Below are 14618 nucleotides of genomic sequence, written 5' to 3'. Positions count from 1 at the left end.
CAGATGTGGATGCTATAACAACTTACTAGAGTCGAAGTGGTAAACTATTTTACAAGGTCAAACTCATCACCATTTCACCACTAATAAAAGTGGAAAAAAATTTATAGTGCCTCTTTGACTCCATGCTGAAAGCGGTTAGTGTTTTCACACTGAAAGCGCGTTATGTTCCACACTGAAGTAGAGAGAAATACTCGTACATTTTTTTAATTCTCATTAATTACAGTATTGAAATTTTAAATTTTCAATTTGTTAATGATTGAATAACTATGAATATAGGATTTGCATCTGTTTTTCGTTCGGGGAATAAAAAAGATAGTAGTAGCCTGGTCAGTATAGCACAAACAAGTAGAACAAGTAATATAGGATAACATAACTATCCAATCTAGGATAAATAGTTACAGAGCTTGAAACAACATGATGGTGGAACAAGTAATATAAATTATGGCTGAATCTTGGTACTAGCTTGCAAACCAGTTTGAACTTTGTTTGTAAAATGTGCTTCCAATCTGCAGCCCAACAATCTGAAGTTAGGTTCGTGAAAAGAATACGAATTTCTATGTAGCCTATAAAGTTCTCATCATGCCTGGTGGAACATTTGTAATAAATCGTCTCCGGTGAGTTATACGTGCGTGCATTCGAGAACATTCTCCGAACATCTGCCACAAACATCTCCAAAGTTACATAATACTGCTCGGATTCCACCCGCTTTGACATTGTTTTTAAATCTGCACTTGACATCACAACCACGTTAAAGTATATTATGAAACTCAAGATAGCTCCTGCTCCAACATATACATTAAAACCTCTACAAAGGAATATTAGGACTACCAAAAATATTCCTAAATGAAGGTTATTCTTAAACAACGTCTAAGATGATTTTTTTTTATTTAACATAAAGGTTATAATTACCAAACACATGTAGTATTAAAGATTGAGCAATGAGCACACACAAAAGTAGTGTGGATATTTTGGATGGATTCAACAAAGAGATTGAGCATACACAATTAAAATGATGAAGTACAAGATAAAAGATTAAGTTAATTGTCACATGCAATCTTAGACAAGTATTTTAAATCAACTTATACGGAGTATATATTATTCATTGCTAAATGAGGTGTATATCTTTATGGAGGGACATGAAAAGTATGAATTAACAATTTCAAAGTTTATTCCTAGATAAGAGAGTATTCATGCATAGAGGTTTTATATTGTACGAGTCATACCCATTGGATCCTTAATGATGTTATAGTAATCAGGTACATCTCGTGCATCTACAGGTTCCTTAAATGGCCAAGCATCAGGATGATCATGCATCGCCTGCTCAAATAATATGACCATCAGCAGCAGCATGCCATAAAATTGAATTATAAGCAGGCAGTAGAAAACTATCTATGACTACCATCAGCCAGAATAAGCGATCCAGTTGATGACATAACATGTTACTGAATGAACCCAATGCCGAGCATTTAAAATGAAAAGTAAATAGAGATAAGATATCTATATGTATGCATTAAATCACATTTTGTACAGCCAATACACCGGTAATAACTTGTTTAATCTTATATATAGTGGTAGACTCATTGATGCTAAATCCTTTTTACTTGATAAAACTAAAGCCCAGTATGTCAGTATGGAAATTTAGCAAGTTAAAGATGATTCGAAGCGGCTTACCTTAATAAGTGAGCGCATGAATGCAGTCAATTGTTTCTGATGTGAGGTAACATCTGTGGACAAGTTTACTGGTTTAAACTGAGAATGGCCATACTGGTCAGGGGTCCAGCCTGCCTCTCCTGTTCACATTAAGTTGCCGGCAAGTCCAAAATTAGGTCATAAATAAAGAAAACAACAGAGGAAGCAAATACCAATACTGAATAATCAATATAGAGGACAAAGTATCATATGAACTACCAGCCTACCAAAATGTGATACGTTTGTAAAAAGAAATATCATAAAGATCTCCTTAAATAATGTTCACAAACTTTACAGTGCTTACAGCCAGCTATGTCAACACAGTTGGCAGCAGGATTTTCTAGTAGCACCATGCCATTTTACGAGGAAAATATTAAAAATATCTGATGCCTTCAGGAGGTATATGGTAAGGAGTGAAAAGCGTCGACTCATACACATGACACACTTGATGAAATAGCAAAGACACTCTGAATGATGGAAACTACTTGATATAATAACCTAACGAACAATGGAAGAAAACAGGCAAAAACCTTCCTCTTGGAAGGCCTTGGAGAGACTTTCATCCTGAACTAATACATTTCACACCTCTCCCATCCATAAGGAGGTAATTTAAAGAGTTTGCATGACATAAGTAACAACGACAGAAAGATAAACTTAAACCTACTCTAGAAAGAATAACGAAACAAATCATAAAGATTAGATAACAACTACTACTGAAACTAAATTGCAAAGGACTCCTAACTAACAAGGACTTTGAAATAAATCTACTAATAAATCAAATCTAAAAGATAATAATAACTAAACTATGATATAGCAAAAGACTCATATCCTAAACTTGCATCTTCGAGACCCCATCCCAAGCTTTCATCTTGGAGTGAGTGGCCATTGTTCCTGATCGATATCAGTATATCATAACAGGAGAAAGTAACGCCTTTATCGTGGCGGTATTATATAAGAAAATATAGGAACGCAGCATTCTAAGCCCCACAGAACCACATATCATTATCAAATAGTAAGGCACAGATTCCAACCAAAGTAAAGATAACTGAAGAAATGACTGCAGAAAAACTAAGATAAACATTCAATAGTAATAATAGTTTATGAGAGGGTATAGGGAGACTAACTCAAGCCAGGTATGTCAATATTGTTTGGCCTTTTGGGAATCCCAGCCTCTTTCTGAAAAGAACATTTTACATAAGATGTGAAAATGCATAATCATGAAAACAAAAATTCTCCGAAAATAGAAACATACAAAGGCACCACCAACTGCATTTTGATAGATAAGACGAAAGAGGACATTATATGTTCCATCACCCTGGGCTTGTAGCAAAGAGCAAATAACTCCAATGTACTGCATTTACCTTCTGAAAATCAATGCCGGAGTAGACAATGTGACAATTCGAGAGCTCCCTAATCTTTTCATCAATTGCCTAGCAAAAAGGATAAAAGTTAAAAGATAAGTGGAAAATCACCATTATATATGAAAATTGTTGCTTTTCAATAGATCTTGCCATGTTAAAAGATTTAGTCACACCTAAAGTCCTAATCTAACAACCTAAGAATATCAAATGGCAGAGCACTAAATCGTCTTACCTGTCTCTGACGGCGTATCATTGTTGATAAATCAGTGTACGGAAGCTTTGGATCTATGTGGCACTCCATGAGGATTCCTCCGTCATAATCCTTAATATAGCTAAAGGAAAAAGGAAAAAATGAATAAACAACTCATATCCACTACTGAGATGAAAAATTGAAGTTCTGTCACAATTTGGAATCTGCTGCCTCACTGTAGATCATATCTATAATGATTATGGAAACAAGATGTCTGATACATTTGGAATTAGGTGCAAAAGCAAATGAAACTATCCATTTCATCTTCTGATACATGAAATAAAAAATTCTCTAATAAATTATGCCCAACAGAATAAAATCAGTTTCAGTGATATATTCTACAAAGTGGCACAAATCAGAATATAGAGAAGTTGATTGAAACGTACCCTTGCCATCGTTCTTTGTCCAAGTATATTTCTTTAGTGAAGCCCTAAAAAATAATATACAAGCCAGGAATCTCATTAATGAAAGCATTTCTATATATCAAAAGAAAAGTAAGAGGTGTCTAATAGTAAATTCAGTATCTTAGAGATAACGCCTGCACTAAGCAGAAGCAGCCCATTAGGAATGCTGCAAATTAGGTCCAGAAATGTTATCTGCTAGCCCCCCAGCCCCACCATCTTGGCCCCCTCTTATTGACTCTATGTTCTAATAAGTGTACAGTTCTGTACTAGATCAACGCATACCTAAAAAAAGGGCTTAACATGAATAAGGATTAACTAACTAAGGTCCTTCATATTTCCTTGACCCTCTGAGAATATGTATGCTAATCAACCTAGCCAACCTGCATTGCATTAGAAATTTGGGAGACAGAAATCCACAGAGCAGCTCTCGCCTAGTGCAGACTTGGTATTCACCAACCATCAACCCCAGAAGGAGGTTCCATCCACGTAACTTAGTCTTAGTCCTTACTGTAGTTTAAAGATAACAGCCCTCAGAAGAGAACCAGCACACAATTCAGCGGAATACTTAAAAGAAGGCCAAGTTGATTATGGTTTGTTGAATTCTGAAAACCATAATATCATCCCCTTGTGGAAGAGTGGGAGAGACAAAAAATTCAACCATATCTTTGATCCATCTAAATGCAAAACCTGTACTTTCCAGCTCCTTTAAGCTATCAACATACAGTAGATCTTTAAGCCTCGGATGGTCAACAAAAATACAGCACCAAGTAAAATTACACATGGAGCAGTATGCTAAACATGCATGTTGTAAACCGACCTGCTTGACAAAGTAACCGACAGCATTGTTATCAGCATATGTGAGGAAATGTGTTAGGCCATCCACATCACGGGCGTGCTGCTTTAAGTGATTCATAAGTCGTGTGCCATAGCCTTTAACTTGTTCATCAGCCGCAATAGCACAAAAAGCTATCTCCCCAAAATTTTGGCTACATATGAAGTTGAGTGTAACAACACGTCAAAACTTAAATCAGCAATTACCACATATCCTTTAGGGGAAACTATATTAACACTTCTTAATTCCATTTCGTCTATATTGATATTAGAATTGGATAACATTGATAGAGAAAATCTGCCAGGTCCACAACATGGGCGCTATGTTATCAAGGCTTATTTTTTTCTGCTTTGGGGTGAAAATAAAATATAGATTCCCAAAAGGGTAAAATTTTCTTATTGACTTACATACATGGGAATACACATTTCTTTATCCAAGTGAAGAATTGATTGATTAAGGAACAATGCATATTTGTTTATTAATTTATCAATTTGTTGTGCATACTTTTATAGGTAAGAAATCAAGAACACTACAAACTTTTTCACTAGCTATGCATTCATTGATTGCTTTTTTGAATTACGCATTTCATGAATGTGTTTCACTAATATTAAAAACGCATTAAAAGTAATGTAATCAAGACATATAAATAGGTGAACACAAATGTAAGAGAATATGGAAATCCAACACTAGTGAGTAGCGATGCGGCTGATGCCAGCATTGTCAAGGAAAGTTAATGCAACAAAAATCTCTTCCGTCACCTTTATAAAGGACAAGTATAACAAGACACGTGACAAATAGTACCTGATGTAAGGGCGATATGTAATACCACCGACCACGGTATTCCGTCTAATAACCATCACAGACTTGTGGTTTCTGCGATAAAACCACAAGAGAAAATGAAACATAGAATTACTAAAGTAACACTTTCAAACAAACTTAATACATAATCCGTTAAAAATGATCAACAGCTAAACTAGTTGGTCTTTCAGATACATGAAAAAAGCTACTTGGATAATTGCATATAAGCTTCACAGAAAAGGTTCAGAAGCAAGGGCATGCCTATCCATTAGGAGACGTACAATGTACTCTCTCGGCATATTAGGCAGTTGCCTGGCAAAGATGTTCTTCAATCCTATCAGCCTGTAAAAGTACAGACCCAAGGTTATTGAATCAAGCTCTAATTTCCTTATGAGAAAATATACAACAATTTGAGTTTAGCAGATACCACAACCTAAAGGAACATAAACTAATATTTCAATTCCATGAAATGTAAACGGTTTCAGAGAGATAGCAGAAGTAATTACCAGATCATGTGTTTATCAACACCATCATTGGACGCGTATACAAATTTGAGGCTTCCTGCTTCTTCCTACGAGTTTTGGGAAAATAACACCCACATAAATTGCCCTTGCACAATTTGGATGGGGCGGGGGAAGCAAGAAAAATGAAAGAAGACAAACAATCTATAAATGAGAAAAACATAAGTTTAATGTATAGACACAGTTCCATACTATCAAGAAAAATAGTAGTGAGTAGAGCAAAGTTATGCTAACTCGATCTGTTGAAAGAATCAATATCCGCGACCATCAAAAAGACTGCATTAAATCATCACTTTATACTGAACTAACTCAGAGGTATGCGCAGATCTCGTGCAAATGCAGATAGATGGGCATGCACTAAGGTAAATGTGATATGGAGAGATGGGAGTAGGATCTAATAAAAGAAATATTACTACAGTATCTCAGACATATCAACAGCACCGTATAGTTATGTCAATTTCTAACTTTTTCTTCTTAATTTGACATGGATTGCAAGTGTCACCTAAATAACCATTGTTCTCAGTGATGGGGGACAAGATAAGAGTTCAAACTATCGTAATGGATGAATCATGCTCATTCATTTCTCAGCAATTCAATAACCGAAAACAATTGAGTACTTATTCATTCACTTCCAAACCATTTTTATTCCAAAACAAATAGTGGAAGCATCCACAATCAATCTAGTCCAATTTATAGAAATTTCTAAGTACCAGAGATAGATTAAAAATACTACTCCAAGTATGAAATTTGAAAGATTGATTATGCTTACTTCTCTCTTCAAACTCTCCTCTCTTGCACTATAAGCACCGCTGGTCTGTATATTATCTGTAAAAATGCTCTTCACAGTATCCTCCTTCACAACAATGCCAGGAACCGATCCGTTTGCCCCTGTCGCCGCAGTAGCGCCTGAGCTACCGTTGTTAATATTGATCTGTTTCACTGTGTCGGAAGGCTCAACCTTGACCGAATTCTCAACCTTGATCTTGGTGTTCCTCGCGGCGGCGGCGGTGTTGCTGCTCTCCAGCCGAGAAGCGGTGAAATTGCGCATGGAATTGTCGTACTCCTCTTCCTCGTCGTCGACGACCTCCTCCGACTCTTCATCGGAGTCGGAGTCGGCGCCGCGGACGCTGTTGCTCTCGAGGTCGTCGTTGGAGGTCAGAGGGCCGTCGCGGGTGTCGGAGAAGGAGGGAGGAAAAGGTGGCGCGTGGTCATCGGGCTGCAGTTTGCGCTTGTGGATGGAAGAGGTGGCAGAGGCCGAGGCGGAGTGGGAGGGCGACGGAGACTGAGAGCTCCGTGAACGGACCGGCGCCGTTAAATGCGACGAGTGTCCGTCCATTGCTATATTTCCGCGAAATCCAATCACAGTTCAGTTTCCAATTGAATTTTTGAAGATAAAAAGGAGGGGAAATTGGGGGAGATGAAGATCACAATTGGACTGTGTACCCTAACTAGCTGCTTATCAATATATTTATTGCTCTACATTTCTAACACATACTTACTCCATACTAGTAGTACTAATAGTAACAATTTACTTTTTACATAATTTAATTACTATTTTTTATTAAATAAATTTCATTCAATTTACCTTTGTGTCATTAACTTATTTTTTTCGATTATGTAAAGTAGATAATTTGGTGATCATACCCTTAGTTATAGTTACTATATATGGATCAAAACTATTTTATATACTCATCAAACTTAATTTGTGTTCTCCTTAATTTGCTACTGAGATCAATTTGTAAGGCAGATTAACTTCATTTTTATAGGAATTCAAATAAATTGAGTTGTAAGGCAGATTAAATCTCTCCATGCGGACATGAAGCTCACTCACAAGTCTACAAGTAGACTTAGTTTTATCAAGGGTTAGTATATAGTATAGATTTTTAATAATACAAATTGATTTTTTATAGTAAAATAAAAAATATTTAGTGCAAAATGAAGATATATCAAGATTTGTAGCTTATCCGGTATCAACTTTGAATTTTGCATATGAGATAATTAGATAAAGTTTGAAGAAGAGTAAATATTAGGAGTGTTAACTAGAATTGTGTTGCCCATGAATTGAAACTGGTCGAGAATTGGGGAAGGGGTGGACCACCACAGCCGAATAGAATAATGGTGTTCAGTAAATTAGATTAGGGCGAGTTTTAGACAAAAATATCTGTCATCAATTTCCAGATTTATCCATCGTCTAAAACATGGGGGAATCCAAAATTTCAGGGGCAAATTTATCTTTTGCTGTCCAAATGGGTGCCGTGCCCATAATTGAAAACCACGCCGTTCTCTAGTTTTGATTATGGATTATATCACATGTCATGAACAGTGCGGTTGAGGCCCCATATCTGAACACCTCCTTATAATAAAGTGTGTTAAATAAAAAAAATATGTTTTGTTATTTAAGAATCATGACTTCTTTTTAAACCAAAATTAATTAATAATACCATGCGCTCATATTGTATGTAGACTTGTAAAACGCTATATATTTGTGTTTAACTGATAATTATTGAGCTAAGTTAGAGAGCAGTGTAGTTTGGGCTCGGTTTTCCTTAATATTGTTAGGGAATCATGGGCCTCCAAGTACCCACATACTATGATGTATTATTGATTCCCAGTATATAACATATAGCCTATTTTTATGTTTAACATAATACGGTATAGGGTCCGTGAATTTGCACAAAATATCTATTTCAATATTTTTCTAATCTTTGCAGTGTCTTATTTTTAAATGCTCGTGCGCCATTATTTTTTCAGCTTATATAAAATTGAACAATTCAAATATTCCCTTCATCCTATATTACTTGCACTTTTCACTTTGATACCTTAAATATGTACAAATAGTTTGATACATCTGCAAATAAACACTGATTAACTCTAATATCTTAACTAAATACTAGTATAATTTTTATTTAAAATAGAAATAGGTGCAAATAGTTTGAAACATTTGAAAATGAAATGTGCAAAGAGGATACGCATGAATGTCACTCATCCACGACCACGGGTTCGTCTCACCAAACTCCACATTCCTCAGCGCCCGCAACACCAAGCTGCTACACTTTGAAACCCGACCCGAATGCAATCTGCCACACCCAGTCGCCCTTCTTGACCCGACCCTTTGCTTCCGCATACGCCAGCGCGTACCAAACGGAAGAACTCGAAGTATTCCCGAATCTGTGCAGCGTCATTCTAGAAGCTTCCATATCACCATCCCCAAACCCTAGCTTCTCTTGCAATGCATCCAGCACTCGCTTCCCGACCACGTGCGGAAGAAAATGCTGCGCACATCGCTTGAATTTCGGGATGTACGGCTTCATCTTCATGAGCTTCTTGGCCACGAGGAGTTTCTCCGATAGAGGGAGGATGAGAAACCCTAATTTTGCGAGGTTCTGTTCGACGGCGGAAGTGGCTGCGATCAACAGGTTTCTAGTTGTTGTTATCCCTGTGGTGTTGTCGGAATATTCTTCCCTAAATATGCACTCGTACGCGACGTCGGAGCTGTCCCTGTGAGTGTGGACTGCGTGAAGGAGCTCGTAGTTTGCTCGGCGGCGGTGAGAGTGTTTGTTGGAGAAGAGAACTGCGGACCCGCCGGAGCGAATAGACAGTTGAGTATGACCTTGGAGGGGCCGTTTTCGTAAGGTTTTCGGTGCTCACTAGCAACGCACAAGTATTTTGGTGCACCTATCATATTAAACAAGAACAACAAATGCTACAAATTAAATTACCATCTTTTTGTTGTTAGTACTAATTTCCTATTATTCAAAAGGGTTATCAATTAATTGTCTATAATATCACGACGTCGTTTTGAGCTTAAAAAACTAAAAATGGGCAATTGAGAATTTTTAAAACTTCGTGATTTATCATTCAATTTTTTATAGTGCGTAATAAATCAGAATTTGATCAAACTGCAATTTACAACCTGAAGTAAGTGGTTTGCGAGGCCGGCGGTGCGGAGACCAGCACTACATCCCATGCCAGTGAGATTGTAGCAGCAAATATCTTGCCTCAGTTTATAGTGATTGATTATGATGCTAGTGAGAGAGGGGGTTGGATCAAACACCGTGCAATTCACGATCAATATTCCGATCTCACTGCATTCCACCTTGGTCTTCGCCAACAAAGAATCGATGGCTCCAAAAATCACTAATTTTGTTTCCTTCATTGCTGCTTCCATGCTCAGATTTGGAGGAACGCTTAATATATTTTCGGGAATGTAGGTCGAATCTCCAACGTCGCTTGTGGGCAAGGCCTTATCCATAAATCCCTGTGAGTCCTCTGAGAATGATCCATGTTTCTTGGCTTGATCGAGCAGAGTTTCTTGGCTTCATTTCTGGCTCTCTGGAGGCTTGTAGCATGAGAAAACTACTAAGAATACGTGGGGAGACTTTTTGGTGAAGAAATAGAGGAAAATGAAGGATGCTATTATTAGAAATGTTGATAATAGAATTGAGATGAAACTCGTGTTATTGGGATTGATGTTTTGAGAGATGAATGGGAGATTGAGAATTGAAGCTAACATGATTAATATTGATATAAGATATTCAAGCTGACTAGTCGATCTTATATATATAAGGGTTTTGTAAAGTTTGGTTTTGAATAATTGAAGGTGCCAAATTTTTTAGAGTGCCGTGCTTCATTAATATATGTATGCTAGCTACTCCATCATAAATGAATAGTTTCGTAAAATGTCTCCTCTTTCTAGACACCATGAACGCGGTTAATTTAATGATACTTTATACTCCCTCCGACCCATCTCATGTGATGGATTTCTTTTCGGCACGAGAATTAAGAAAATGAAATGTATTGAGTTAAAGTGGAGAGAGAGTAAGTATGCGAGAGGAAAAAGTAAGAGAGATAAAAAGAGAATAAAATAAGAATGAGAGAATAAAGTACGAGAGAATGAATAAAGTAAGAGATGGTTGAAGTTTTGTTTTTAGCTAAAAAGGAAATCAATCACTTGAGATGTGACAACCCAAAATGAAAAGTTGATCAGTTGAGGTGGGACGGAGGGAATACTTTATAGTATAAATTATATACTTGAACACACATATAGATAGGAGCACCTAGTACATGTCTACGTATAGCTAGGGTAGATAAGATTTACTATGCCGTTTTCTCAAGTACACTTGCTTTATACTTTACCAGATCCTATTAGTAGTAGTATTAATTTTTTTGTACGGAGTATTTGTTTTGAAGCACTTTTATTTTTGCAGGAGGATATTATTTCTTCGGCCATCAAATGCACATAATTAAACAATTACTCAAAAGTAGATAATCCAAACGACCCACACAACTCCAATTATGACCCAGCTTGAAGAGGTGCGATTAATATTAGTAATTAGTTAGGCAGAGTTGCATTTTGCAGTTAAATTGAATATTAAGGGTTAATTTAAATTAAAATGAAAATGAATAGAGAGCGAGAGAGATGAATAAGAAATTAAATAAATAAGAAGAAGAGAAGAAAATGAGAAAAATGTGAGAATGGATGAGGAAGAAATATAAATAACAACTAAAATTTCCATTAAAACTATAAAGGGTAAAAATGTACTCCATCCGTTCCAATGTAATTGAAGCGTATTATTTTTGAGGTTGTCCCATTATAAGTGACACATTTCCTTTTATGACAAAAAACAACATTCTATATCTCTCTATTTTTTTCTCACTTCTACTTTATTCTTTCTTCATTTAACCACTAAACACCACTAACTAAAATCTGTGTCCAGAAGAAATGTGTCGCATGTAATAAGATGGAGGGAGAATGAAAATAGTGCAAAAGTATTTCAAATGAAATTAAGTTTTTGTCCAAATTACCTCTACCAACATACTCCATCCGTCCCACAATAAAAGTCATATTTCACTTTTACAATAAATAGTAAAGTATGCATCTCATTCCACCAACTTATTCCAATCACATTTAATTTATTATAAAACTAATATATATAAGTGAGACTCATATTCCACTAACTTATTCAACTCACTAATTTTCTTTACATTTCTTAAAACACATGTCATAACTAAATAGGAATCCTATTGCGGGACGCATGAAATATTTTTTTATCAGATATCAGAAATGTGCAAACCAATTGTCCACAAACATTTTTTTTAGTTCACTCTAGTATTATTTATCATGACTCTTCATGTTATTTGATTTATCATATTCTTTTTCGCACACGAAGGGATTCCGGTGGGCTAAGCGTGCTCTTTAGGCTTAAGCTCAGGCTCAGCTTCTTCAATCTATTTTGTTCTCATCTTATTTTCAGACCCGAAACTGTCATATGGGCTGACCCAGTTTGACTAACCTTACGAATTAGGAGTGTCAAATTTTTAGTATTTCAATCCAAGTATTTTTTTTCAAATGGATTCATTTTTAGCAATTAATGATATGCTAATACCGAGTATCATATGTGAAAATCATCCTTATTTGATGCACATTTAGTATTGCTGTACACTCTCTTTGACCGCCGTTAGATGTCATGATTTATTATTTTAGTCTTTCAACTATTAGAAGTCTTGGATCACTTTTACTATAAATGAACCCTAAGAGCATCTACAATCGTGCTCTTGCCAGCGGCACGTTTGTGGGCCCGGCCCCACTTTTTCTGCCTGCTCTCTGGCAAGAGCACAACACCCACAGCTGTGCTCTTCCGCAAGGACGAGCACAATTAATTTAAAATTCAATTAAACAATAACATTTCCATAATAATAAAATTCATTAAAAAAACCTAAATAAAATTACAAATGACAAATAAAATAAAAACGACATAATTAAAAGCCTAAAAACGGCGCTTTGGTCTAGTTCGTTGAGGAGGAGGAGCGGGGGTATTCGCCGCGACATATGCTTCGTAAGCGGCACGATGTTGTTCGTAGTATTCTTGTTCTTCGCGCTTCGCTTCCGCCATAATATGGGTGAAATCCATTTGAGGTTTTGAGTGAGGGATGAATGTGTTGATAGTTTGTATGAGAGATGAATGAGAAATGATTTGATGTGATAAATGGATGATGAATGTGTGTATTTATAGATGATTTTGGGGAAAAAAATTAAAAAAAAATCAAAAAATTTCAAAAAAACGGGCAAAAAAACTGCCATATTTTTGGGGTTTGGAAAATAGTTTTTTTTATCATTATTTAAAATTAATTAACGAATTTTTTTTTAAAAAAAATTATTCAAAGGCAACGGCTATGCCGTTGCCCAATCGTGTGCCGCCACGTCGACTGTTCGCTGGCACGGCGCTGCCCGATGCATCGAGCAGCGCCGGCGAGCCTCGTCCTCGCCGCTGGCATGGACGACGGCCTTCTTCCCCACCACTGTTGCGGATGCTCTAAACCCCAAATTCTATACTAGTTCATTAAAAATATGTCTTATATTCCACTATCATTTTCCACCCGCCTTCCTTTAGAGTCCATTCATTCCATGTTAATAGCGGCGTTTCATTTTCTGCACTTGTTTTGGAAAAATAATACCTCGTAATAAACAGTTAAAGTGGAGAAAAAGTAAATTAAGAAAGAGAATAAAGTAGAGAAAACTCATTTGTACACTATTTTCTCTCATAATTTACTCTTTCCCCATTTTAAATATTTATTATTAATTTCCTTAAATGGGTGCAGAAAATGAAACGCCTCTATTAAGACGGAATGAAGGGAGTATTTCTTAAAATCTCTGCCGAACTGAAATGAGACTCTTATTAATGGACGGAAGATGTATATTATCAGAGCAACTGATGTGAACATCAATTCTATGCAGTTTAGCATAGTTTATTTTATGATTTATGTAACTTTTTTTTAATTTTAATGCATTAAAAATAATTATTGACATTTTTAATATAAATTTCATATAAATCAAAGCTCGATTTGTTCATTTTATCTATAACTTCAAAGAAACGATAAATTAATAAATTAAGCTTTATTTTTTATAAATTTTAAAAAATTAAAAATAACAATATCAATTTTTATATGTATTAAAATAATTAAATATATATACACCAAAAAAATAACACTAAATGTACATTAAATAATAATGATGCTCATATAAGATAGTAACATATAATTTTTCTCAATCTATATAATGTGCACATTCACGTGATAACGGATAGTACAATTTTTCTCTCTATATACTATACACATTCACGTAGTAGGAGCATCCCCAACGGTGGTGGAATGCTGCTCGTCCGTCCTTGCCGCTGGCAAGGACGCGCTCCGCCGCCGCTGCGCTCTTGCCGCTGGCACGGACGTTAGGGGTGAGCAAAAAAACCGGAAAATGAATATCCGAACCGAACCAAACCGAAATTTTGAAATTCGGTTCGGTTATTTCGGTTTTTCGGTTCGGTTCGGTTTTGAAAATACAAAAATTTCGGTTTTCGGTTCGGTTCGGTTCGGGCGAAGAAAAAAACCGAAAAACCGAATAACCGAATTATATATATATTCTATTAATTTAATATATTATATTATATATAATATATAGTATATTCTTTTAATAAATTCTACTATATTATATATATTATATGTATTATTAATTTTATATTATATATAAATATTCTATTAGTATATATAAAATAAAATAAATTACACACATATATATATTAATATTATATTTATTTTTTCGGGTTTTTCGGTTTTTTCGGTTTTGTTCGGGTTTTTCGGTTTTTTAAGTTCGGTTTTCGGTTTTTCGGTTTCGGTTTTTCGGTTTTTCGGGTTCGGTTTGGATTTTGAACTAAATTCGGTTTTTCGGTTTTGGTTCGATTTTGACAAAAAACCGAACCGAAACCCGAATGC

The 14618-nt window shown here is 35.8% G+C and overlaps 1 protein-coding gene and 1 pseudogene across 1 annotated transcript; both read right to left on the bottom strand.

Annotated features, from left to right (window-relative positions):
* Window positions 1-278: 278 nt before the first annotated feature.
* LOC121798614 (histone acetyltransferase GCN5-like) lies at window positions 279-7310 on the bottom strand. The gene is made up of 13 exons (XM_042197691.1): window positions 6625-7310; window positions 5841-5905; window positions 5596-5676; window positions 5338-5409; window positions 4522-4690; window positions 3687-3730; window positions 3283-3382; window positions 3051-3119; window positions 2814-2865; window positions 1672-1790; window positions 1224-1317; window positions 584-725; window positions 279-506 (listed from the first exon to the last, which is right to left on the bottom strand). The coding sequence occupies exons 1-13, from the start codon at window positions 7189-7191 to the stop codon at window positions 440-442; spliced, it is 1641 nt and encodes a 546-aa protein (XP_042053625.1). The 5' UTR covers window positions 7192-7310; the 3' UTR covers window positions 279-439.
* A 1370-nt stretch (window positions 7311-8680) lies between these two features.
* LOC121800665 lies at window positions 8681-10368 on the bottom strand (annotated as a pseudogene).
* Window positions 10369-14618: the final 4250 nt, after the last annotated feature.

The sequence above is a fragment of the Salvia splendens genome, chromosome 4 (genome assembly GCF_004379255.2).
Source record: "Salvia splendens isolate huo1 chromosome 4, SspV2, whole genome shotgun sequence".
In the NCBI taxonomy this organism is placed as follows: Eukaryota; Viridiplantae; Streptophyta; class Magnoliopsida; order Lamiales; family Lamiaceae; genus Salvia; species Salvia splendens.
The sequence above is the reverse complement of the archived record's forward strand: the minus strand, read 5'-3'. Positions and strand labels throughout refer to the sequence as shown.